Genomic DNA, 27360 nt, shown 5'->3' with positions numbered 1-27360 from the left:
CTAGAATTTAGAATTATTATACATATCCGTCTCACTTTTCAAATGATTGTGGGTAGAAGAACTTAAGAATAAGATATTATTAATTCAAACATACACATAGGGACTTCATGTTATGATGACAAGCTGTTTCAGACATTTCTGAACATCTAGTTGTTGAAATAAGTTGAAGACTACAGATGTAGCACAAACTGTCTGCTTAGGCCTGTAAGGTGGCTGTCACAATGCCTAAAAATAAGGTGCTTATTCGTATGAGCAGTTTAGATACCATAAATTATGCATGTAAACATGGTCTTTCCTGCCAAATTTTTTCAGCAGTGCCTGAGCACAGTGGGGCTTAATTCTTCACATCACCTTTGATAACATGTATTCTGTGAACTGCTTATTGTCAGGCTTCAGAAGTGAATTTGTTACTAGCTCTCAGTAAAGCTGATGCATGACTGGTGGAAAGGGAAAATCGGGTTTATTTTGAGGCGAACCTAGCACTGAAGCTGCTGTCCGCACTGACAAGCCTGTCATGCTTCCTAAGCATGTGGTGAGGTCATCTGAACCATAGTTATGGAAAACAAAGTCCCCGTTCAGTCTCCCTGATGGATGTGTGAGCAGAGGGAGGATCAGCATCAGCTGCAGGTGCAGTATCCCGGCTTCAGCTGGGACCAACAACAGCTGCAGCGGGTGTGGGACACAGCTGTCCCACCACCGTCCCTGGGCAGAAACAGAGCCTGAAAGGATGGAGAGGTGGAACCCGTTGGAGCCTGCTTGCAGCATCTGACTCTGTTTGCTGCTGCTCACCCAGGTGGATGCAAGGCCAGAGGCACCACGATCTCATCTGGTCTCAAGATGCTTATTATTTACTTTTAGTAAGCTAAATATTTGCAGCTGTATGCAAAGAAGAAACAATATGGTGTAATAAAGGGTTGTTATTAATAGAAGTCTGTTGAAAATACCAGGCAGCCATTAATCAAGTACTCTGTAAATGATTGCTTATTTGAGCTGCAATCTAATCTAATCATCCTCAACTTGATTTCCTTCTGTACTTTCAGCAACTGGACCTTCATTCCTGCCCAAAACCAATTGTGTTCATCATTCATTCCTTCCTGTCGGCAAAGATTACGAGACTTGGCTTGGTGGCATAAGCGGAATACATCTGTTTCTGCACAGGAAGACAGAGCGACCATGCTAATCTGAAGTACAGTCAACAGCAACAACCCGTACCAGCCAGCAGCACACACCAGCTTGGGGTTCAGGACTGAGCCTTGGTCATTTCTGCAGTCTTCCAAGGCCCAAGTTTCATTTTGATCAGCAAAAGAGGTGGCATGACAAGGAAACAGTGGATTTCTTTGTAAATAATGGGATTTTAAAATCCCATGTCAGACAGTAAAAGCGTGTAGCACCGTATGTGTAAACGTTTCAGAATCATAAATTGTGCCTATTTCAATGTAATCATTTATATAGAGTAAGTAAAGGGCTAAGCAGACAAGAATGGGTGTTGATTGTGATGCCAGCTCAAGGTTGGTTGAGTAGAAGTTCTCCAAACAAGATTGTCCCACCACCCAAAAGTAAAATATATTTTTCTGTGCTAACCTGTGCACCATTTACAGCAGATTTTTCTTTTGGGGCACCATCAGAACCTGTTGCTTCAATACCCAGCAGAGCAGGCAAATGTGCACGTTTGAGGAGGATGCTCTAAAGCAATACAGAGGTGGTCAGCGAACAGCTGGAGGGTCCCTGCTGGGGGGCACCTTCAAATTAAATGGTAGTGACACCTTGTGTACATTCCTAGTGATGGACCTAACGCAACAGCGATGTATTGAGAGCCCAGTGCCAGTGGGGCATAGGTAGAAACGTCCTCAAGTTGCCTGAATCCATGTTGAAGCATGACTCAAGGTTCTGCCAGCACATTTCCACAGAGTTTTCCAACAGAAAGCTGTGCTGAACCTCCTGTCCTCCTACCCCAACCGTGTCATCCCCTCAGCTCTGCTGAGGCTGGCTATGTGATCTGGATAGAACAACAAATGTGAGGAAGGAGGAAGACTTGATTTTTTGAGTTTTCTAGATTAGATCAGAAAGGTTATTCAAGCAGCTCCACAATGGTGAGGAAACGCACCGGGCAGGAACACGAGCTGCACTGCCAGAAAAGCCTTAATATGGAGGGAACAGCTCCTAGGAGCACAACTTGGCAAGTCTGTATTTATTCCTTGCTGGTGAAACTGAAGACGTTCACCTCTGTACCCATAACTTACTAGTTCCTGTTTTGCACCACAACTTACTATTTTCAGTCAAAACATGCCAATCTCTGAGTGTCACCCTTGTTCTCAGTTCAGCTGAGCACCAAGCGGGGGGCAGGCAGGACCGGTGACCTTCATCTTCAGAGATCACACACACACCTTGCACCTCAACAACTCAACGGGCTTAGTGTGGTTGGGTGGGAACAGAACGAAGCAAAACAGGGATGGCACCTACATTGCTCTTATTTTGTAAACAGAACTTCTTCATATAGGGGTTGATTTTTGTTTGCTTTTAGAGTTTCGCCCTAAATTTATACTTTGAAGGACAGGAATTGTACAGGAAGCAATAAATTCGAAGGTTGTAGAACTTTGCTTGGCATACTGAACCGCTTTTATTCTTGAGAAAGCCCACAAGTTTCAACTGAATGTCACTTGACCGGCAAAGAGGAAAATTAAAAACACAGTTTGGTTCCATGTTGGTTTTAAGTTAAATCTTGAGTGTTATGCATAAGTCATGCTGTTTATTCGCAGTGCAGGAATTAGTTTGTGATGTTTTCCATGGATATCTTAATCATTGAAACTCATTAAAAAATTAAGATGATGGGCTGAATTCACAAAAACTGAAAACAATCATTGAAGAACAACAGCCAAATCCAGCATCTCCCACCAGTCACAAGCAAGTTTGGGAGGGGATTCACCCAGCTCTGAACTTGGGTTTTACTGTCATGGTACTTGCACTTAAAAATTAATTCCATTTGTAAATTCACACGTTACATAACTTACCAACCGTTTCCAAATGGACATTTCTCATTTAGCAACCACTGCCATTCACATAACTTTCTTTGGCAGTTGTCTGGGTCTCCTTTGGCTTGGAAGCTTCTAGGAGAGCGTCTTCCGAGAAGCGAGAGCGGTCGGTACACGGGGAGACGGGGTCTTTTATATATGAACTCGCATCACGTCACAAAGTACAACTTTGTGTGAGGTTTCTAAAAAGCGATTCAGGACACTTTTATTGCTGTTCCAAAGCGTAACTTAAAAATCTGGATGCAGGCTCCTACAAAAGTTCCAGAGGTTAAAGTGGAAACTTGTGTACTGTGGGGTAGGTTAAATACATAAGTAAACTGTACTGCACTATTTCCTTCTTCCTTTAACACTTACAAATCACTGGAATGTTATACTTAACATGTATGTGCATTGTAAATATTACAAATTCCTATATCAGTGCCAACAGTTAAATGACACAATATGTAATCTAAGGTGCTCAGTATTACATGAAGTATAAGTGAATAACAGTTTGCAAAGAAAATTCATATTATATATATATTTATAGAAAAAAATAATTACAGATGCTATTTCTTCATTTTCAGATTTCAGACTGATTCATATTTGGATGGGATAGACAAATGAAATATGGACCTACTCCACATTTATAAGAGTGTAGTGAATATTTATATTTTAGAGGAAAAGAATATATTTAATAAAGTCATTTATTGGATTTTTGTGAGGTGAGCTTACTTTGTACCCAAACAAGCTGTTTCAAAGGCTGCACCTTGGTTTGGGCTGGGGAAACTACATTTGAAATCTCATTCTATAGGAATTCAGTTACTTGAGCAAACTATTCATCATATTGATAGAACAACTTCTAAAAATTTGTAAACAACAAAACATATAGGAATGACCTGTCAATGGCACATTGGTGCTTTCGCTCAAGGAAGCTCGGTGTTCGTGTGACAGTGGCGCTGTTGATGACAGGCTGAAAGCAAACTCACACAGCATGTTTCTTTTGCTGTTGGCATTTACTGAAAGGATGTTCTGGGCAGGTTCAGACTCACCTGCCAAAGGTACACAGTGCTTTCGGTGTTGCTTCTATTTAACTGGGCAGTTAACAGAAGTTATTGAACAAAACAAACAACAAACACCCCTCCCATTCCTGTCTGCCCCCCCCCTCGAAAAAAGAACAACCACCAACCAACCAACCCCACCGACCACCAAAACCAACAGAACGGAAACTTCTGCTCAAGCTTCTACATTCAAGGAGTGAAGCCAACACGTGCTTTGCTTACTTGTTATGAACAGCTATGGAAAAAAGGATGTTTTTCTTCTCCTTTAATTTCTAACCTAGCAGCCCAAACAGAAAAGCTAACTGTGGAATTTTAAATCTCTGCTTTCAGTCTTACCTGAGCTATGGCAGGAAATCCTAAATCCCATGGAAATCCTAAAAAGGGTTATTCTAGAGTTTTGCTCTTTTCACAAAATCCTGACTGTACATTCAACAGTCTGATCATAAAGTCTGTGTAGCAGCTTCACTGTTAGAAAGACTTGAATACATATTGGGGCATATATGTTACTAGAAGCATGATATAAGGTGTTTGTTGGTGAACTGCTTGTGTTCAGGGCAGCAAACTGATGTTCCCTAAGAGTCCTGCTCTTTAAGTAAAAATAGCATCTCTCTTAAGGTATAATAATTTAAAAATCAGAACACAATTCTTTATGCATGACCAAATAAATCACTACCACAAGCATCATTAGAATTGGTCTTTGCCAGTTAATTGAAATGAGCTTTTTCTCTTTCTGCGGCAGGTAAGTATTCCTGCTTCCCACAGGCCCTGCAGCTCGCTCCGTCCAGCTCTTCCCCTTTGGCAGCACAGCTGGTTTCAAGCAGAGGTTGATCTGATTTCTGTCTGAGAAGAGATTTCTGTTTAAAAGTTAATTGGAGCTTCTTTGGTTTCAGTAGAAACCGAATCAGAGCCTCAACAAACACACCCCAGATTGTCATGCTATCATTGATTTGTAAGTTTATCTTATTTTTCATGAGTCAAACTGTCAGGTTTATAACTAGCTGTTTACTAGGGCTATTTACTATATATATACACACAGTATTACTATAGCATATAGTGTATACATATATATCCACACTATTACTATATATACTATTACTATAAAGTGGGAATTGTATTTAAAATGGAAACTTTCTAATTTGATGGTGACTTAAAGATTTCAAAGAGTAGATATTAATAATATACTAGCAAAATTTCAAGAAACTCTCAGTCTGCTTGATGTAAGTGAACACCAAGATTAACCAGGGCAAAAGCTTAATTTAATACCATGAGGGGAAAAGCATTAAATATTGAAGTAACTAAGATTAAACACTCCTGCGAATGTATTGGCTGCTTTTTCCACATAGGATTAGCTTTTCAGTTTGTTTCCTTCATCAGAATTTCTGTGCTTGTGTAAATAATTAGAGGCATTAGAAAACAACTTCGAAGGGAGGACTGGGGATGCTGTGAAGCTGGAAAAGCGTTTGTACCCAAGTTAAATTCTGTGGTAGCCCAGTGATATTCGTCATGCAATTGCTGTAATATTAAAGTAATCAAATTACTAAGTGATTGCAACTACATCAGTGTTATCTTACCCCAAACTTGTATAAGCACATTACATGGATTAGGGGTAGACCACAAATGTATATTGGTGAATATGACTAATATCCTGACTTGCAAAAGGAAAGTATGCAGAAGGCAGACTGGATTTCGGGTTCACCAGCCACAAAAAAGAACGTAATTTGAGGTTCAGAGGCAGAGAGTGACATTACAATCTATACCACATAAGTTACAACATGTTAGCTGAGCTATGGGAGCTCCTAGTGTGGGGTTTTGGAAGTACGGCAGATTAAGAATCTGGTTTAGCACTGTTAGGTCAAAACATTTTGTGTGCTTTTTTGTAGGTCAAGATCCTGCACAAAGACAATTATCACAGCTCAACTGGGATGGTGTTATTAAGCCAGGATAATAAACTAGCTATCACTTACCCTAAAAAACCCCAACATAACAACGAAGTGCAAATGAGACATGGGCAGCACTGGCATTCATGCAAACAAACAATACATCAAAATGCTTATGCTTCCCTAACTGCCCTGCTGCTCATTATTTCCATGTTCTTTGAGTCTACAGAATTAATTAAAACAATAACCATTGGGCTCTATTTGCTCATCAAGTAAGATACACAGTATCTAAATCCAGGGCTCACTATGGACACCATGGAGCAGTAACAGAGGGATAAGAAAATAAAAAATGTATTTTTAAAAAGCACCTTTTTATAGAAGCCCTTCTACAGATGCACGCAGATAGTTCTCCATCAAGAAGGCCAGTTAAAGAGTATTAAGGCTTCTCTCTCTCTCTTTGGAAGTAGAGACTTCATTCAATATTGGATGTTAAGGAAGATTAATACCTTGATTAACATCTTTTATACATCAGAAGTTGAAGTGTTCATGTATTTTAAATTGTTTGGCTCTAAGAGCACTCACACAATTACATGAAGAAAAAATTTCTACCTTGAATTCAAAGATGTGCGAGATGTACACAGTAATAAATACATTGGAGCAATTTTGTGCATGCATGCATTAAATAATTATCTAATTACAGAATCACAGAATCGACTGGGTTGGAAAAGACCTCAGAGATCGAGTCCAACCCTTGGTCCAACTCCAGTCCGTTTACTAGATCATGGCACTAAGTGCCATGTCCAGTCTCAGTTTAAAAACCTCCAGGGATGGCGAGTCCACCACCTCCCTGGGCAGCCATTCCAATGCCTGACCACTCTCTCTGTAAAGAATTTCTTTCTAATATCCAGCCTAAATTTCCCCTGTCAGAGTTGAAGCCTATGCCCCCTTGTCCTATTGCTGACTGCCTGGGAGAAGAGACCAATCCCCACCTGGCTATAACTTCCCTTCAGGTAGTTCTAGAGAGTGATGAGCTCACCTCTAAGCCTCCTCTACCTTCACAGTGTTTCTATTTCACTAAATCAGTAAAACCCTTTAAGCTATTAACCTGGACACTATGAATGTGGCATTTGGCAGACAAATGTAATCCTGCTGCAAGACGCCTGTTGTACTCACTAGAGCCCGTTGTCGCAGTACAGCAGCTCCAGCTTCACGGTTCAAACAAGCGCACACCCACCTAGAAATGGTCTTGTAGAGTTCAGGAGAACAATGCACATCGGAACAAATGAACAGAAGAGCAAAATGCGAGATCATGTTAGACAAAAAAAACCCACCTCCTTAGGGCTTGGCTTTACACAGAACAGAATTACTCAAAGAATAATGTCACAAAATCAGGAAGGCTCTTTAGAGAATGAGTAGATTTTACAGTATTAAGTCTAACCTACACATGGTTTAGTTCAATTTCTTTTTCATGATATTGAATTTCATTGCTTAACTAATTATCCCTTCAGGAGAATTATAGCAAACAATAAGACTGTATCTCTATCATTTTTAATCATGTTAGTTTATATGATGAATAGGAAATCCTTACGCTGTGAAATATATTTGTTGTGGTAGGAACTCCTCATCTCAGCATAATACTAACTTGAATAATTACACTAGTACAAGCCACATCCATGCCTGAGACTTAAGCAAGCTGAGGCTGAATTTAGTATTTTACTATCCTTGCAACTCAGGTAGAAATTCTTCTTTCCATTACATTTCATCAGAATATGGCAGCTCTTTCACAGCTCTTACAACCACTACTGCCATCAGTTCGATTTTCTCCTTCCCCATGACAAAAAATCTCCAAACTCTGTTATGACTTGTTTCTAAGGAGTGTTACAAAGAGGACAAGTGCAATTATACTGGAAATTCGGCTTGTAAAACAATGATCCTTTCTTTAATGGGACTTTGCATCAGGTTTCAAGAGACGCTTTTTTCCTTTCTTATACTACAACGTAAACATAATTAGAATTTGAGTCACAATTATCTCTGCTTTTACCTGCAGAATAGGAACTGTTCTTAATTATTCTATAAAATGTCAATGGTCGACACTGTAAATAGCTGTTAACACAACAGCAAGTAATAATAAAAAGAACAGAGGTCTTCACACAAAAAGGTGAAACAAAGTAGTTTTGTTATTAAAATTAAATCTGATGGGGTTTTTTATTCATATTAAAAACAAATATACTGGTTAAAAATCATACAAAGCTTTGTCGTCCATACTCCTTTTAACAATGAAACATAATAAATATGCATATAAAATAAAACCCTTTTTTCATTTGAATTTTTTAAAAAATTAAAACTTTCCGTATAAAAAGTTTCAAAACATGCTATGACGCTTGAAAATTAAGTCTATATAATTACAATGACCAAAGTCCTTCCGGTGTATAGATATGTCTGTGCGTGTGTTAGGCCATGTAATGTTTGTCTTACAAACAGAAGTGCTCTGTCTTGGCAGTTCCTGGGAACCTGGGAATAGCATCCATGCAGTAGCTCTACTTGCCAGTCTTCTCCAAAACCCACTCAATCACCTGGGAAAATAAATGAGAAAACAAATGATTTATTTAACTCCAGTTCTTGAAAGCAATTTAAGAACATCTCATACACTTCATAAATTCTTTCTTTATCACCACCTGTGTAGCACCCTTGAGAACATCGTCTACACATCTTTTAAACCCCTCCAGGGATGGTGACTCCACCACTTCCCTGGGCAGCCTGTTCCAGTGCCTGACAAACCTTTCTGTGATGAATTTTTTCCTAATAACCAATCTAAACCTCCCCTGGTGCAACTTGAGGCCATTTCCTCTTGTCCTATCACTTGCTACTTGGGAGAGGAAACCAACCCCCTCCATGCTACAACCTCCTTTCAGGTAGTTGTAGACAGCGATAAGGTCTCCCCTCAGCCTCCTTTTCTCCAGGCTGAACAGCCCCAGTTCCCTCAGCTGCTCCTCATAGGACTGGTGCTCCAGATCCCTCACCAGCTTCACCGCCCTCCTCTAAACTCTCTCCAGCACCTCAGCATCTTTCTTGTAGTGAGGGCCCCAAAACTGAACACAGGATTCAAGGTGCGGTCTCACCAGTGCTGAGTGCAGTGGGACGATCACTGCCCTGGTCCTGCTGGCCACACTATTCCTGATACAAGCCAGGATATTATTGGCCTTTTTGGCCACCTGGGCACAATGCTGGCTCATGTTCAGCTGCTGTCACCAACACCCCGAGATCCCTTTCCCCCAGGCACTTTCCAGCCACTCTTCCCCAAGCCTGTAGCGCTGCCTGGGGTTGTTATGACCCAAGTGCAGGATGTGGCACTTGGCCTTGTTGAACCTCATACAATTGGCCTCAGCTCAATGATCCAACTCTTCCAGATCCCTCTGCCTGGCCTTCCTGCCCTCCAGCAGACCAACACTCCCACCCAACTTGGTGTTTTCTGCAGACTCACTAAGGGTGCACTCAGTGACCTTGTCCAGATCACTGATAAAGAGACTAAACAGAACAATACTGAGCCCTGGGGAACACCATTCGTAACCGGCCGCCAACTTGATTTGATTCTGTTCACCACAAAAAGAATTGTACTTAACTGTACAGAATGCCTTGTTGTTAAAAAAAGGCATTTTTAGATCCCCCTAACTGGGCTACTGCACCCCACTCCCCCCATGTACTGGCAACAAGGTGCACACACCATGCTAAACAGCCAGTGCTTCCAGCACAAACAATTCCTAAAGCTACAGAAGAAAGAATAAAGGATAATTTGTGCACTGCTGTATCTACCGCCGTTATTACTGCTGTTTCCCAAACAGTGTCATTGTTCAGACCACTGACTAGTCCTGGGTGATTATATTTTTATTTTATAAGGTAGTTTCAAAGTATTTTCTAACACGAGGAGAGGTGGCCAGCTTAGGAGATCCCCTATTTTAATGTCTGTCTTGCCAACAGCAAACATATATAAAATTACCAATTGGTCTCTGCAGACAAAACCAGTGGTAAGAAACTGTATTGGCACAATATCCCAGTTCAACATCAAACATCACAACCCATGTAGTTTTTGAACCCTTATGATCTGTAGGAAGCATTTCACAAGGGAACACAGAACAGAACACAATAAATAATGCTCTCGTAGAATCTGGGGATGTAGCATTTTTTTTTTTAAGAGTTTGGGTTTTCTTACCTAACTACCCCAGTCCAAATCCTCCCATCTAATTTATGATTTTGAAAACTGTACTGTAAATATGCACGAGATACATCTATATATTTAAAATCATGGAGTCACTTCAGCAAGTTTTTCAGAATTTTAATCAAAGAGTTACTTAATTTCTGGAGGACAGGAGTATTTACTCCAGTCATTTGCTGTGTTACTGTTCACTAAGTCCCACCTTACACACAAATAAGCTTATCTAATATCCCTTGTGCTTACAGTTATTCCCAAGCTTAAAATTACTAATTTACATTGCTTCTTTTAAGAAATTTATTTCCTTTTATAGATACCTTTATTGCTTCCTAACCTTTGAAAAAAAGGTTATTTCCTTCAACAGAAGGAAAAAGGAATTCCCTAATGCTCCAGGCTTCTCTCAAATGAAGAAAAGTCTCATCTCTCCTTTTTTTTTCAGTGATGTGGAAACATTTATCGCCTCCATTTCCATTTCTCACTGTGGCACATCACACTGGCAGCTATAACTAAAATACCATCTAAAACCTGAATATATGCAGCCAGAAATTTTGCCATGGGACTACTGATTGAAAGTTTTTGTGAAATCAGAGAGTGAAAGGAGATCCACAGCCAGAGGAATGTATCTCTTCAGCTCTTAAAGCTGTGGACTAAACCATCGTACAGCCAAGCTGCCATAGCTACATTTAGCCTTGGGTAGTTACAGGAATAAATCAACTAATGTTCTTACCTGTTTAGCACTGTTATTTGCCGTTTTTTTCATTTCATCAAGAAGTCCTCTCGAAGTTTTAAGATCCTAAATATGAAACACAAAGCCACAGAAATTAGCAAACTCATACGGTCATTCTAATTTGGATTATAAGAGCCCTAAAAATCACTAGGGGTGTTACCTTTTATCACCTTGTTCAGAACCACAGATTTTACTTTTTCTATAAAAAAAGAAATAATCTAAATCTATTCCAAGGGGTTGCAGCTTCCACTACAGCAGCCCAAACCCAGTACACTCAAGTGTGTGACTGAGCCACTCTTTTCCTAACCTTCCACATACTTCCAGATTTTTCTTTTCTTCAATCTTGTTATTCAAAGTCCTTAAAGTCTTGATTGAAATCTTATTTCTATATAAAGACGGAAATCAACTGTGTGCTTAGGCTGCAATACAGGAAATGAGAAAAGGGAATGAGTGCAAGAAAGTAAAAACCTAGAATGTCTTGTCTCTTTTGCAGTCAGATCAGCCCAACCTAATCCACTCTCTTGAAAAAAGACTAGCATATAACTTGACTAAAGAGAAAGAAAGACTAAGAAAATTCTTTTACTACTTGTCTCCAAAGGAAAATTATACCTATGGTATCAGGATTCTGAAGCACACAGCACAGAAAAGGATTCAGAATACTCCTACAGACTTGGGGCTGCAAGACAGTTCAGGAGAACAAAACCCTGCTACATTTCTCTCTGGATCAGTGTTCCGAAGGCCAGGAGCACAGCAGCACTCCACCTTTGCTCTTCAGTGTGGAAGAGAACCATGAATCCCTCTGATTTGCCTTACTCACTCACGCCTACATAAAATCTTTGTGATTTTGCATCAGAAGTTCTTCCTTCAGGGCATATTTCAGGAAGATTTGGGGAGCATTTACAGAATGACTGTGCAACTGTGTTCTAATAATTTAAGAAGTTGGTGCTCATCAGCAAGATGTTCTAATTGTCTCTGCAAACATTCAGCCCTCTTCGATTGCCACTTCATTTAGCTTAAATCACCTTTACTGAAGTTGACTAAACTGAGTTAGTTCACAAACATTGATAGGCTGAACGCCTGCAAATGAACAGAAACAGCGGCTCGGCATGTGAGCAATAGCTTTTAAACACCCTGTACTGTAATTTAACTTGATTTTGTGCTCAGACTAAATAATGTGGGCTCAAGCACTGACTCACAAGGTCTCCTGGGTATTGTACACAGAATTCTCATCTCCTCTTAATAATGAGGTTGATGCAATTCTACATGGTACTGCCAAGTCAGTATGTCTTAAATAGTTGTGCACATTCACAATGCATTTACAAGGACTTTTGTGACCATGTCAGGGAATGTGTGGCGTCCCTCAGGGGACCGGTGCTGTTTAACATCTGTCAGCGACATGGACAGTGGGATCAAGGGCACCCTCAGCACGTTTGCCAATGACAGCAAGCTGAGTGGTGCAGCTGACACACTGGAGGGAAGGGATGTTGTCCAGAGGGACCTGAATAGGTTTGAGAGGCGGGTCCATGTGAACCTCATGAAGTTCAACAAGGCCAAGTGCAAGGTCCTAAGGTCCTATACCTGGATCAGGGCAATTCCAAGCAAATATACAGGCTGGGCAGAGAATGGATTGAGAGCAGCCCTGAGGAGAAGGAACATGACCTGGCCCTGTGCTCTTGCACCCCAGAAAGCCAACTGTATCTTGGGTTGCATCAAAAGGAGCATAACCAGCAGGTCAAGGGAGGTGGTTCTGCCCCTCTGCTCCACTCTGGTGAGATCCTACCTGCAGTGCTGTGTCCAGCTCTGGGGCCCACAACATAAGAAGGACATGGACCTGCTGGAGAGGGGCCAGAGAGGCCACAAAGATGATCAGAAGACTGGAGCACCTCTCCTGTGAGGACAGGCTGAGAGAGTTGGGGATGTTCAGCATGGAGAACAGAAGGGTCTGGGAAGACCTTACAGCAGCCTTCCACTACCTAAAACCGACCTCCAAGAAAGCTGGAGAGGGATTTTTTACAAGGGCATGTAGTGACAGGACAAGGCATAATGGCTTCAAACTGAAAGAGGGGAGATGTACCGTAGATATAAGGAAGAAATTCTTCCCCATGAGGGTGGTGAGGCACTGGAACAGGCTGCACAGAGAAGCTGTGGATGCCCCATCCCTGGGAGTGTTCAAGGTCAGGCTGGATGGGGCTTCGAGCAACCTGGTCTAGTGGAAGGTGTCCCTGCCCATGGAGGGAGGTTGGAACTACATGATCTTTAAGGTCCCTTCAAACCCAAACCATTCTGTGTTCATATGAACTAGAATTTGCGAGTCGGTTGCGTAAGCCAAGAGCCTTAGAACAAGGGAGAAGCCGAGCTGTGACAGCTATGGCTGGCAGGTGGCCACAACAGCAAAGGAGGCAATATAGTAGAAGCATGACCTTACCTAACAGATCACTGCTTTTACATGTTATCTCACATAAAAGACTAGTGTTTTATGAGATTAAAAAAACAAACAAACAAACAAACACCAAAATATACTGTAAAACTAGCTTTTGCATTTGATAACAAGTCCAGAGGTTTATCTACACACTCTACAAGTGACTAATACACCACTAGGAAATATTAGCTTAATCAAGTCTGAATATCCCACAATTCATCTCAAGTTTTATTCTGAAATGGATTCACTTAACTAAGAACAAACACCTGCAAGAGTGTGTCTTCTAGTTACCTTTAAGTAGAATTTTGATATCTCAAATAGACGCTGGCTGCAGGGTGCAAAGCACTTGTGATCCTCCGCAATTCCATGTTTTTGAAGAGTCTTAGCAACCACCTCCTTCAGCATCTTGGAAACAATAAAAACACACTCGAAAGCTCATCCCAACTATAGACATGTAAAATTGTCAAAGGGAATAGAAGGGAAAAAAATAAAACTAAAAACCATTATATTTTTTGATCTTGCTTCTGTCTTTACTCTATTGGTCAAATGCCATCAACCCAGTGACCAAATTTGGACAGAGTTATTTACCAATCTATTTCCATTTCTGTCATCTCAAATATTAAGGAAATGCTTACATGTCAAAGCAATGTAAAAAAAATCAGTGAATATTCACATGGAGCTTGGAACACAGAAAAAAATTGATAATGGCTTGGGTTTCCTCTTCTTCAAAATACTATTACATAGATATATATTCCTTCTCTTTATCTTGATATTCTCTTGACAAACTCACATAAAAAAATAATTTAAAAAATATCAGATGCTACAGTCAGATTAGAAAATTTACTCTGACATTCTTTATATCAGATGTTTAAACTGTGCTTACTTGGGTCATCTCAACTTGCCTTTGACAGTATTATATCAACGTTCACACAGTGTCCTCTCTAGTACTCTGAGATTAAGTTAAAATTAGTATCATCAAGCCAGAAACAGTTTTGTGTACTGTATTTTAAAAGAGGCAATCCTAATATATACAGCTATTAATTAAACATTACTGCATCAAAGTATTTAAATGTTATCTCAAGTAATGGACTTGTACAACTACTGAAATATTTTTTTATTCCCAGAATAGCCTGTTCTTCCACAATGGCTTTGATCCTTCCAGAACAGATATTTCTTTGGTGTCCTTAGGTTTTATAATAATTATCTACATTTCATAACTCCTATTCATTGATATCCATTCCCACCTCTTTTATTCCTAGTTGTTATCTCTCTCAGCCTTAATTCCCTGAGTATGATATAATACTCCTCACATACTTTTTCTCTCCTTGCTTCTTTAGCACTCTCCTCGATGCCTTCAGGATTCACTTACCCAAGTGAACAGAATGAAATTTAATAATAACAAATAGAGATGAAAACAGTTCCCTTTGAGTTAAAAAATTAAAAACAAAAAATCAAGTCACATGGAAAGAAGTTAAGGAGATTCTTTTTCACGAAGCAAACAACATAAACCTTTACCCTTGTGTGTTTCTGAGATCTCGATTCCTTAGCTGGCTTTGAAGTATCAGATTCGGTTGCACTTGCGCGACTTGCTGAGCCAACCTTAGCGATTACTTTTTGAGGCTGACCAGGCTGTTTCGATGGCATCGAAGCTAAAGAGACTGATCTTTCCGAGCGCTTCCTCGTCACAGCAACGGCATAGTGACTCCCACTACTCCCGCTTGCTTGAGAGAGGAGAGAATCTGTACTCCCAGATTTGGTCAGCCTAGAAAGAAAAAAACCAAAGAAGATAATTTTAGATTTGGTACTGACTCTTTAGGTGCCTTTGTTTCTGCTATAGAGGCAGAAACTGCTAAGATAATAAATACTGCACATTCCTGCAAAAAGCATCTGAAAACAGCACACAGGATTCTATTACGTAACGATTTTGTATTAGAACACCACTTTACTGACCGATTTGGTCTCCAACACGTAGTACCATTGCATCTCCGATTAACAAAGTCTAGAACTGAACTGAGAAAGTGAGATAACTAAGAAGATAAACTCTTTGGAAGAAGGGGTATTTTTGCATAGGCATCCTTCTCGATAGCCAGGAAGAGCAGAATTCACTTGTCTCCAGTCTCAGGATAATATAAAACTCTTTTAAACTGTCTAATTTCTTTTGGCCCTACAGGAATGTCACAACTCACCTTTAACTTTGGGAAGTTGGGCGTTACAATTCTACTGGAACATTGTAAGGCTTGATCCTTCAACTGTAAGAGTGTTAGTAATTTTGCAACTCCAATTTATGAAGTGCTAAGTACAATCGCATCTTCTTTTCTAACTATTCAGGAAGCTCAAAAGATACAGTTATTCCTAAACCCATACTTCTGTTGAAGGCTTACTCTGATTAGATTGCAGGTTAAGACTGGAAAGAAGGAAGAAGTGAAGTATTACATTAAAAAGTGAATTCAGAAGTAGTGTTACATAGCAGGTATTTTTTATTGATGCAAAGAGTTTGCATTTTCAGAGTGAGGATAAAGTACAAAGGGAAGTGTTAAAAACTAGACTTCCAGAAAAGATTTTAATAAACACAGCTGACAATAAGTTTGAATCTTGGTAGGTCATCTTATACCAGCGGTTCTTTGGATTAGGAATTCAAGTATTCTGTTTGTACAGTGCTTGGCTTTCTAAACCTTTATTTGTGCTGCAACAGCATCGACAGTTTCGGTCTAGATGAGGCTGTCATCTTTTTCAAAGGCACTTGAGACTTTGCAAGATACAACCCCAAATCTCTTAAACAAAAGGTGTCTATGCTGCATGGTTTTGATTAAGACAATGCTATCAATGACAGGTCACACTTGAGAAAAGAAGTGAACTTACAGAAAAGGATTAAACAACTAGAACATTAGTCTAGATAGCTTCACCAAAAACATTTCAAGATCAAAGAAAAGAATCATTTCACAAGAAACTACTCAAATCTTTCATGCTAGAGATTTCTTTTATCCAGTGCATTACCTTTTCTTGGGATAAAAGCAATCCAAGTCTTTTGATCGGCGTTTTAGCCTTGATGCCTCTGTTTTGAATTCACTTTGTAAAGACTCTCCATCGGGGACACTGCCAGGCTCTGACAAGACGGCGGGCGATGGGAGAGGGCTCAAGCCAACCGGCACAGGGCAGCACTCTTTGGTGCAAGTTGTCTGAGTTTCGTAGCGAATCAGACGAGTTTGAAGTTCAGCATACCCCACGTCTCTCTCTAAGGCTCTTCTGTTATCTAGACAATATCTAAAATTGAAATTGGTAAGAAATCTGTGAGTGTCTCCTTTGTCACAATCAGAAAACAACAACAAAAACAAACTAAAAACCCCCACCCAAAACCAAATAAACAAACAAAACCAGAACCATTTACTTTTGACTATCATATAATCTCCAAAACTTTTTTTGTTTGGACTGGTATATTGTTCTGAAATATACCTTAAAATATCCCAGTAAATTAATACATGCCTGATGGATTTAGCTATTTTTAGTCTAACGCCAACAAAGAAGCTGATTCATATACTAACCTGTTTCCTCCCAAAAAAGGACCAACCCTGAAAATAAGCCCTAGCATGATTTTTCGGGATGCTCAAAATAGAAGCCCTAGTCCAAAAATAAGCCCTAGTTAAAGTACATTAAAAAGTCAATTTAAATAGTGATCAGACAGCTATACATGTAAAAAAGTACTAAGTCTTGGAACAAAAATTAATCTAAGACCCTGTTTTATTTTCAGGGAAACAGGGTATTTTTAAGTCTTTTTCTCTCTGGTCTTGCAAATAATATTTCCATGGACATTAGCACAATTTTTTCCTTGAACAATAAGTGATAGATTAAGATGCTGATAAAGAATTTTTTGCTCCTTATAGTCAGCTCTGTGTTACATTTGTATCATCGGTCTGTCTATTTATCTTACCCTCGTTAACATGCTAAACCAGCATGACATACTAATAAAACAGCAACGAGGTCACCTCTGAACCCAAATACATGATGAACCCAGCACACCACAATGGATACAAAATCTTCAGACCTCAGACCTTGCAGGTATTCAGCACAACTTTGAGACTCAGAAACTATTAGGTTATTATATATAAAATGATGCACTCTAATATGATAATATGGTCATACAACATGCCTCAGTTTCTTCCTGGGAGAATAAAACTTTCCCAGTCAAACAAAGCCACCAAACCAAACAACCAACACAGGATATCTTCAGTGCATGTGCCATAAGAGAACCACATAGGAAATGCCTGAAAAAAACCATCTCAAGGTACAATATACATGATTTGCAAGTTACAAGTACTTCAGCAACCCCAAAATGGAACAATACTGTAATAATTTTAGGAAGAGCCAGGTTGTGCCAAAAACTAGGCTGCTGTGAGACTGTATTGAGTGTTAAGTATGAGGCAGATAGGGTACGGTAAGTGTTTTAAATGGTATTTAGCATAGATTCTCTGCTAACCGCGCTCTTTGGAAACGCTGCCTCTAGCTTTGTCCGAGATAAGCACTGCTATGTGAGACATTCACATTTTTCAAATGCTAAAAACACAAATGTGTCACTGAACAAGCACAAGCTTCCCAGCTTCCTATTGATTACAAAGAATAAGTGCTTTGATCAACAAAACCAAAAGAAGAAACTGCATTAAATACAGTGGAGCTGAAAGAGAACAGATGAACAGTGCAAACGCAGTGAAACATACACATGAGATTACAACAATACAAAACACATCTCAACTAACTTTTATTTTGTGTAAATTATTTCCAAGATTCCTTGCAAGAGACCAATGTGTCATTGCCCAGTAACTTACATTGCCTCTACTGAGGGAAAGGCAGCAGCATTATCCAATATTATCCCAACCTGTTCCTAAGAAGCATGCTGAACAATGGGAGCTCTCTCTCAGCCCACCCTCCAAACTACTTAGCAATGTTTCCTACTCTTAGTAACTCTAGACACATTTTTCACTTTTATCTCTAACAGGGAGTTCACACTAAGTTGCTAGATCTGATTTTTCCATTTTCTTCAGAGTATTTTCATATTCAGGGAGAAATTCACCTTTTTAACAACATACCAGTGAATCTATTTCTACAGCTGAGTAAGACTTTCCACTAGAAATAAATTCATTATCTGATAAGAGTGCATTCTCTTAACTTACAAATTTCAAGGTATTTAATTTTCCTTATTTATATTCTCAGTCCCCTGAGTAATCACATCGCCTACAAAGATAAAAATGTTTTTATCTTTAGAAGTTAATTTGCTATTTTATTCAGTCTGCTTTAACGGCAATTACTTTCTCTTTGCAACACAGGATTCAAGTGTTTGGCACAGGTTCATTACACCAGAAATTTGATTTAATCATAATTGCTACTCCTGGTTTTGTTGACAAGACTTAACTTCCAAATATAAATAGAGAAGCTATGCAGATGGAAACTGCAATCACAACTTCATGGTACAAAACACATGTGCTCCAAAAGACCATATGATACTCTTGCTACAATATATTCTGCTCGTACAGCTGTAGGTTCCCCACTTTCACACCGGTTTCTACCATCTCACTCTACTGCTTCCCTCCCTCACTGTGAGCACATTCCCCTTGTAACATTAATATGCTGGGATCTCAAAGAATCATAGAATAGTCTGGGTTGGAAGGGACCTTCCAAGGTCATCCAGTCCAACACCTTCAACTAGGACAGGTTGCTCAGAGCCCCATCCAGCCTGGCCTTGAATGTCTCCAGGGATGGGGCATCTACCACCCCTCTGGGCAACCTGGGCCAGTGTTTCAGCACCTTCATTGAAAAAAAATTCTTCCTTTTGTCTGGCCTGAATCTTTTAGTTTAAAACCACTACCCCTTGTCCTGTTGTAACATGCCCTTCTAAAAAGCCTGTCCCCATTATTCTTATAAACTCTTTTTAAGTACGGAAAGGCCACAATATGGTCCCCCTCAGAGCCTTCTCTTCTCCAGGCTGAACACCCCAACTCTCTCAGCCTGTCCTCACAGCAGAGCTGTTCCAGCCCTCTGACCATTTCTGTGGCTCCTCTGGCCCCTCTCCAACAGGTCCATGTCTGTCCTGTGCTGAGGGCTCCAGAGCTGGACACAGGACTCCAGGTGGGGTCTCACCAGAGCAGAGCAGAGGGGCACAATCACCTCCCTCCACCTGCTGGCCACGCGCCTCTTGATGCAGCGCAGGATATGATTTGCTTTCTGGGCTGCGAGCGCACATTGTCAGCTCATGTCCAATCTTTCACCAACCATCTCCCTCCTCTCCGCAACACTCAGGCCTCCCTGCGGTGTCCCCCTCTCATATTTTGCTCTGAGAAGGGGCAGCTCAAGCCGTGCGGTGTCCCATTTGAACCCCCATGTGTGCTCCTTGCTGGGGCCGGGCAGGTCAGCGAGCTCCCACATATCAACAGACAAGGGCCAAGTACTTTCTTCCCACACGTGCGAGGACAAATCTGCATTTCTCCTGTCTACTCAGTTGCCCGTCTCTGCCTTTTGTTACAAATCTAAAAAGACTAACAGGCTCACGAGTTACCACTTAGAAAAAGAGAAGAAACAGATAAATGAACAGATGGAATGACTGCTTCAACTTCCCTCAAGAACATGAATAAAATTACCAAACATTAAACATAGGCTTAACCAAACTATTTCTCCAGTTGTTCGGAAAAAAATACCAGTAGTATCATTAGTCACATTCTGATAATCTGAAAATGCTATTTTAGGAGGAGGCAGAAATTTGCATAAACACCAAACTGCCTATGCTTGGTATCCACTGAATTTCTTAATATATACTGCATTAAGATTAAGAGTCTGTGTACACAGAAGAGTTATGCTGAATTATCTCCTTTAGCATTTGTGTATGTCCTTTTCCTCTTCTCCTCCACGACAATATTTACCTTTTTCTAAATGATTTTTATACAGCTATGTTATATGACATTTTCCCATCTGAAGCTTTGATGAATAACTAACGCTGGCTGTCTGGAACTAAATACAGTCCTAACCACATAGACTCTTTTGAAGATTCTTACACTTGCCTGCTGGTGTTATCCTCAGGTTCCCTGAAAATACAGGTAGCTTCACAGCAGGCCTCATAAACCTCATGACTATTAATCTGAAAGTCCCTGCAATTTAATATCAAAGTAGAAACTATGGGTGTAGTTCACTCACATGCTGCTCTGGGGACTTCATATGTACTAACAAACCCTTTTCCCCCTGCCACTTCTACTTCTGAATTAAAATTTTCAGAGACACTGTGAATAGCTAAAGCAGTACAACTTAGAAAAAAAGAAAAAACTAAACGCTTTTACATTACCATCACGGCAGGAGTGTTGCAATTTAAACCAGTGAATAAAATAAAGGTATGAAAGGGAGAAGTGGCATGTGCAAAGGAAAAGGATACATAAAGTTTTCCATAATTAATGTTCATGTTGCTTGAAATGTTTCTAATTATACTTTGACCAGAAGCTAAAAACTAATTTGGGGAAAAGAAGGCAGGAGACTTACTCAAGTCCATGATAATGGCATCCAGCTGCTTTTTTAAAAGGTAAACCTCTGAGTTTCCGAGGAGTAAGCTCTGGTGTCAAAAAGAATGCGTTTTCACTGAAAGGAAAGAAAAAAGAGAGATCTATTTTAACTAGTTACAGTCAGGATAAATTAGACTTCCACAAGTCACAAACAATTGCCTTGACACAGGAAGACCAAACCAGCACGTCTTGTAGCCAAGCCCCTGGGGTACAGCATCAATGGAAAATTAAATCTTTATTGAAGTGAGAATTTAAGTTCAACTAACTAATACCTGCTGAGCTATTATTATTACAGAAGCCCTTAGATATTTCAACCAGTTTGGAGGTCACTGCTCCAAATAATTTATCAATAAAATGAGGCAACTATAACCCCACTTCACAATGGGGCACCTGAGTAGTAGAATGAACCGAGAGGAACTGGGAATTGACCTCCCATTTCTCAACCCAGTGCTATAATCAGTGAATTCCTTCCTTTTAGCTTCAAGTTTTTGTCTCTCCTAACAGTCGTCTTTCCCAGGCTTCATAACTAACCACTTATCTCCTGTGATATTTGATTTCCAGCTAGTATCTCTCTGCAACTAAATCATATTGATGTATCTAAAATCATTTCAACAGAATAAGCTGTAGTAAGACAGAAAGAGCTTGCTGCCAGATCCTAGCATATCCTGTAAGGTCACAGCCCTGTTGCTTCTAGAGAAGAGAAGCTGTCAAGATGTAGCAGTATGTGAAACTTACACATTGCTTCAAGTCTTGTTCACAGACTGTCTCTGCAACATTACCATTGGAAAAATTACCTAGGGTCATTTAGCCAGATGGTCATTTAGAAAGACTGTCAGTCAAAACTCTAATGTATCAAACCTCTATCTAAGCTCAAACATGGAAAACAAGTGAAAACTCCTTTAATTCACTGGTCTCTCATAACATCTTTTTTTTTTCCTTCTGCTGGTCAGGAAAATCTTCAGGTCAATAGTCACTGCGCTTGAACATCTACTGTGCAAAGCTGCCGATTACAATCTAGTGATGGATTTTCATAGGTTTTCCGGTTTCTTTTCAGATGAAGAGGAATACACACATACAGTGTAAGTCACTGGCAGACATAGTAGCCTCCAAGCAAAAACATTTGGTCTGTTTTATTAATTAGCATCTTGGTTTTGTCTTTATACTTCCCTTAGGTATTCAAGAGCTCTGAGTATTATGAGACTCACCTTAAGGTTTCATCATAATTATATACATATAATTTATCATAATAATTGACAGAAATCCAAGCAAACTGGGCAAACCACGTAAGACTAGTGAAAGGAATGCTGGGCCAGGGTGACATGAGACAAATACAGTTAAATTGGCTCAGTCAGCCCTTTTTACACTTTAGTTTTCTTCTTTCTTAGTCTCCTCTCCACTGAATGAAAGAAATCACACCAATAAAATTAGTGTTCTGCCACAGAACAGGCATGTGATGCAAGGATGTTGCAAGTTACAAACTCACATGCAGTTAGGCCATTTTGAGACTCTAATTCAGTCGTTATTCCCAGTCCCCCACACCAGTTCTGAGCGTGGTCTTCAGCGGTTTGAACACGGTGGATTCATACATACCGTTTGGGAATCTGTAGTGGCTGAAGATCCCCTACGGGCAGCCCTTCTGGTGTGAAATATTTCAGTAATTCTTTAGCATCGAGCAATGTCAGCGACTCCCGTTGGCTGTCTTTGTGCCCCAGCAACTGGTCAGATGAACATGCAAACATAGAAACTCTGAAAAAAAGGAAAAGAAAGACCAAAGTTTATTTTTTTCTTTTCAATGCAATAATCTTGTGGTATCAAAAAAAAAAAATTACTGCTAGTCTGGAGCAATTAAATGTATTTCCAAAGTACAATGAACAAGGTTGCTCCTTGGGAACATTTATACAAATGTTCATGATAAACTATACTGGATGCAAATTCTCTACCATCCTACTGAAGTAATTTCTTTGAGATTTTATAGTTTAGTTTTGAAATACAACATGGAAAGTACATTATTAATCCCATTTTTCCATTTATGGACCTGTAAGATCAAAAATTAATCCCTGTTAAAAGAAGTATAACAAAAGTTCTCTCTTTTTTACTGTTAAGCAACATGCTGTACACTGACACAGGTTAAGTGGAAGATAACCAGTTCAGAATACTATGAAATAAACATTAACCGACTATGAAACACAAAGGCCCCTCAGGAAGCTTTTCAAAAGCTGATTAAAAGGAAGAACTTTATTTGCTATTATTATTAGTTTTTGTTTCTCAAACAGCACCACCACTACCCAAGAGAAAGTAGAGATCTAATGTGAGAATTTCTGACATGCAAAACTCCAATCTAGGCCATGGCCAACCATGGTATTTGAAAGACAAAAATGAGATGGAAGTAACTAAGAAAAAGGCAGTTGGACATCTGGCTCTGAAGGTCTGCAGTGAAAGTGCTAGAGACCCAGCAAAGACCATTAAGTTTTATATAAAGTGTGAGCTAAACTGAAATCAAAAGGCTGTATTGATACAAAGGTCTACAGGTTTCACTTAAACAGCACTGAAGGAAAAACAAAACTAAATATAAATTCCAAACATAAAGCCAATAGGATCTTCTACTTTAAAATTACATGAGACCTGATACTGTGAGAGTACCATGAGTCCTGACTGTATAGGAAATATGAGGAGACTAGAAACATGCTGACAAAAACTGTTGTACTATCTTTATTATTTATGCCCCAGAGCATGTTTGGATTAAAAAACAACAACAACAACAAAAAAAACACAACAAAAAAGAAATTTTTATATGTTTTTCTACTATGGCTCCTAATTTGCAGTAGTGCCATTTCGGTAATTAGTTTTGGCACTGTTTTAGCCAACTTTCAGCTACATTTTGTCAATGAAAATCAAAACAACGCTACTTTAAATGCCAAAATAAATACACCTTTGGAAACCGACAGAAACTTAATTTTAGCCTTAAGCAATGTTTCCTCTGAAAGATTATCAATGTGTTTGAAAAGTTTGCAAAATGGCTATCAACACATACAGTTCCTCGAGAGTGATGTTCAATGACCACTACAAAGAAAACCTCCAGTATTTGACCATTACCTCATTTTTTGTTTGCTTTTTTCAAAGTTTTCTAAATTCTGAAGAACATGTCTTTCTGGCCACTCCAATGGATTTGGCTCCATTAAATCAGATTCTGCAAGAAATATATGGTGGATAACCCTTAACAGAAGTAAAAAACCTTTTTTTTAAAGAAATATAAATATGTACATATACTCCATTGTGTACATACATTCCATTATATATTTGTATATATAAGTATATAAATATAAGGAAAATATGCCTTGTGCTGTGATCAGAAGTGTTTTCTGCATTTTTTTGGTCAAGGAAAGTAAAGGATATAGCTAATGAGGGCGTCATTTCAGACTGCAAAAAAGCCTAGAAAGCGACTCCTTATTTTTCCTTCTAATTTCTCCTCTTTTGGTAAAAGATTGTCCTTCTTTGACAACAGGCATGAAAATAGATCAAAGAGAATAAGCAGTGTAATTTCGAAATAACAATACTTACCAGAAGTCACAGTGCGTGACGCAGTTTCATTGGCATCCTTCTGTGGAACAGCTTTAGAAAAACTACTGTTGCAGTGGTCCAAAATACATTCTCTTGTAAGTTCTAACAAATTTTTGAACTCATCAGTAGAAATAACTGGAGGCTGCTTGGTCAATTCCTTTCTCTCTATAAAAGGAAGGAGAAAAAAAGAGAAGCTACTGCACCTGCTGAGTAACAAAGAATAACTGGACCCTGTTAAAAACCAACCAAACAAAAAAAGCCTCTCCCCAAAACAATAAAACAAGTAAGTGAACTTGACACTTGCTATTGTACCTTAAGCAAGGCATGGGTGGTTTGTTTCACAGACAAGTGAAAAACCTAGAAGAGGGAACAGCTGAAATCATATGTGAATCACCTTCTTAGAGTCCCATATATGTGCATTTTTTAGTATATCAGAGTTTGAATCCTGCAGAGATGAACACCTGGACTTGCTAAGCAAAGCTCCAGCCTCCAAAGTTTCCTCCCCATCTATTTTTTTACTGTCATACTGATCGTTTGTTCCAGTCTCTTTGGTCAGAATATCAAGGGTCAGGTAATTCTGATATGATTTAGGATGACTAGCAAAGCCCAACTGCTCCTATTCAGTCTTCATCCTAACAGAAATGGGTCACTCACAGAATCACAGAATGTCAGGGATTGGAAGGGACCTCGAAAGCTCATCCAGTCCAATCCCACTGCCGGAGCAGGAACACCCAGATGAGGTTACACAGGAAGGTGTCCAGGTGGGTTTTGAATGTCTCCAGAGTAGGAGACTCCACAATCCCCCTTACCCATTACCACTTGTCCTGTCATTGGTTGTCACTGAGAAGAGCCTGGCTCCATCCTCATGACACTCACACTTTATATATTTGTAAACATTAATGAGGTCACCCCTCAGTCTCCTCCAAGCTAAAGAGCCCCAGCTCCCTCAGCCTTTCCTCATAAGGGAGATGCTCCAATCCCTTCATCATCTTGGTTGCCCTAAATCAAAACAAACACTCACTCAAAACAAACTAAAACAGGAGCTATAAGGCAGCCCCAAGCTCAGGGTTCAAGCAGACAGGAATCTGAGAACGACAGCAAGTTGACAGGGGTGGGGAGTAGAAGACTAGACTATGAGCAGAGATCTTATTTCCTTTAAGCTGGTTTTCCATTAAAGATCATATGCCCAAATTATCTACGCAGTATGCCATTTTCAATAATCTAGACAATCACTCAGAAGCGTTTGTTGTTTTAATTGAGTCTCTTTGAGCAATGGGCTTAGACAGAAATAATCAGGACAGTCAAATGTACTCCTCTGCAAAGTCATGAAAATTTACAGACTATGACCTTTCAGTTATTATTATGAATGATGTATCATGATCAATGTAACAAATCTCCAATGCATACTTCTTCTCTGCTGTTTAAGACTTTTGCAAGAAGCGATAAAACAAAATAACTAAACAAACAAAACATAAAACAGGATTCTTGGTTTTGTAGAAGGCACTTCCAGCAGTCGACTTTTCTGGGGAAAGATAGGATTAGACAAAAAAAAAAAAACAAACACAGACAAAAAGTTAATTACCACAGAATTATTCCAAAATTATGCTCAAACTTTCAGAGTATTAGTGTAACAAACACCAACCAACTTTAAGTTCAGCATTTCCTTTTCCTCAATATTTAAAAGTGATTATCTGACATACAAACATGGATATATTACAAAAAGTTTCCTTTTAAAGGTTCACTTTTTTCTTCACAAGGTAACCAACTCACCTGTAAGGTGAGGAGCTGTCACGTTCAGTCAGAAATAAAGACCTTTTAAACACTGGTTTGAGAACTACCAGTGCTCCCCCCATTACTTACTGAGATATTCCTTCAAGGCAAACACTTGGAGACGAGACAGTTTCTTTTCTCGCTGTACAATCTCCTCTCCACAAAAATGTGGCAGAGACTTGATAAAATCAGCAATAGGAAAGCCTGTACAGATTAGGAGAAATCTATGATTAAGATTTGCTGATATGACTTTGGAGACACCAACTCATTACTTCTTAAAAGAAGACATGAACACAGTAGATGTACAACTTTCATATTCGAAGGAAATAACCAGGCTTTCAAAATATGGCTATTAAATAAATAAGTAAATAAATTACAATTGAATTAAGACGCCAGGGGGTAACTTGGAATAGATGTCTGACCAGTACACTTGAATTTCTGTACAAAAGCAATATACCAACAACATAATTAACGTGACTGATGTTTGAAGAAGGTAAAATGATCCTAATTTTAATACCAGGAAAGAAAAGTTTTCTTACAACGTATGGTCAAGGACTTTCAGTCTTCTGATACCGTACTAATGGGATTTGAATTAGGACAAATGGTAAGCAGTCAGTCGTAATGCACACGGATTTATTTTGATAATAATGAAATTAGAGGATAACACATGGCTCACTGTGCTCTTTTTCTTTGTCAGTTTTATTGAGAGTACCTACACAACAGCAGAGTTATCTAGTATGTGTAGTTGTAACAGGATGGCTAAGATACATGTCTACACGAATGCTCTTACCTAGAGGAGCAGTTGATCACCTGCTGGCCCATATCCTAACCACCCTGCAGTAATACAGAGATCTGAAGACATGACCATGAAATTCAGCTTGCCTGTTGGACTTGTGGGTTTTATTTTAAATCCTCAGTGAAACAGGCTTGTCAACAGAGAATTGCCTAGACTTAAGGCATGGGCTGGCCAGTCTTTATAACAACAATATATGCTTTTTTAAAATTTAATTTTTGCAAATCTGATTTCCATTAATATCACGTGGATGGCCCTGTACATTAAAACATTTACAATTAATCAGCGTTATGAAAAATGACTGACAACTTTACGTAGTTGATTTAAAAAAATATGGTGGTACTAAATTCTGTGAATAAACAATTATGTATTATTTTATCAATTTAAAAAATACTGCTAAAAGAATAGAGATCT

At 39.3% G+C, this 27360-nt stretch overlaps 2 protein-coding genes across 2 annotated transcripts in view; one reads left to right on the top strand and one right to left on the bottom strand.

Moving 5' to 3' along the window:
• SNTB1 (syntrophin beta 1) overlaps positions 1–3720 on the top strand; it is a 116014-nt gene extending 112294 nt beyond the window's left edge. The window contains exon 7 of the mRNA XM_065054345.1: positions 1041–3720. Coding sequence (XP_064910417.1) covers positions 1041–1133 — 93 coding nt within the window. The 3' untranslated portion in view covers positions 1134–3720. The remainder of the gene's footprint in view (positions 1–1040) is intronic.
• Positions 3721–8102: 4382 nt separating this feature from the next.
• The window catches only part of MTBP (MDM2 binding protein), a 30606-nt gene continuing 11348 nt past the window's right edge, over positions 8103–27360 (bottom strand). The window contains exons 13-22 of the mRNA XM_065054344.1: positions 26244–26357; positions 24384–24548; positions 23919–24012; positions 22416–22571; positions 20806–20901; positions 16291–16557; positions 14812–15058; positions 13588–13701; positions 10878–10943; positions 8103–8516 (exon numbers count right to left, since the gene is read on the bottom strand). Coding sequence (XP_064910416.1) covers positions 8481–8516; positions 10878–10943; positions 13588–13701; positions 14812–15058; positions 16291–16557; positions 20806–20901; positions 22416–22571; positions 23919–24012; positions 24384–24548; positions 26244–26357 — 1355 coding nt within the window. The 3' untranslated portion in view covers positions 8103–8480. The remainder of the gene's footprint in view (positions 8517–10877; positions 10944–13587; positions 13702–14811; positions 15059–16290; positions 16558–20805; positions 20902–22415; positions 22572–23918; positions 24013–24383; positions 24549–26243; positions 26358–27360) is intronic.

This window comes from Columba livia, chromosome 2 (genome assembly GCF_036013475.1).
Source record: "Columba livia isolate bColLiv1 breed racing homer chromosome 2, bColLiv1.pat.W.v2, whole genome shotgun sequence".
Classification (NCBI taxonomy): Eukaryota; Metazoa; Chordata; class Aves; order Columbiformes; family Columbidae; genus Columba; species Columba livia.
Note: the sequence above shows the minus strand (reverse complement) of the source record. Positions and strands in the feature narration are given on the sequence as shown.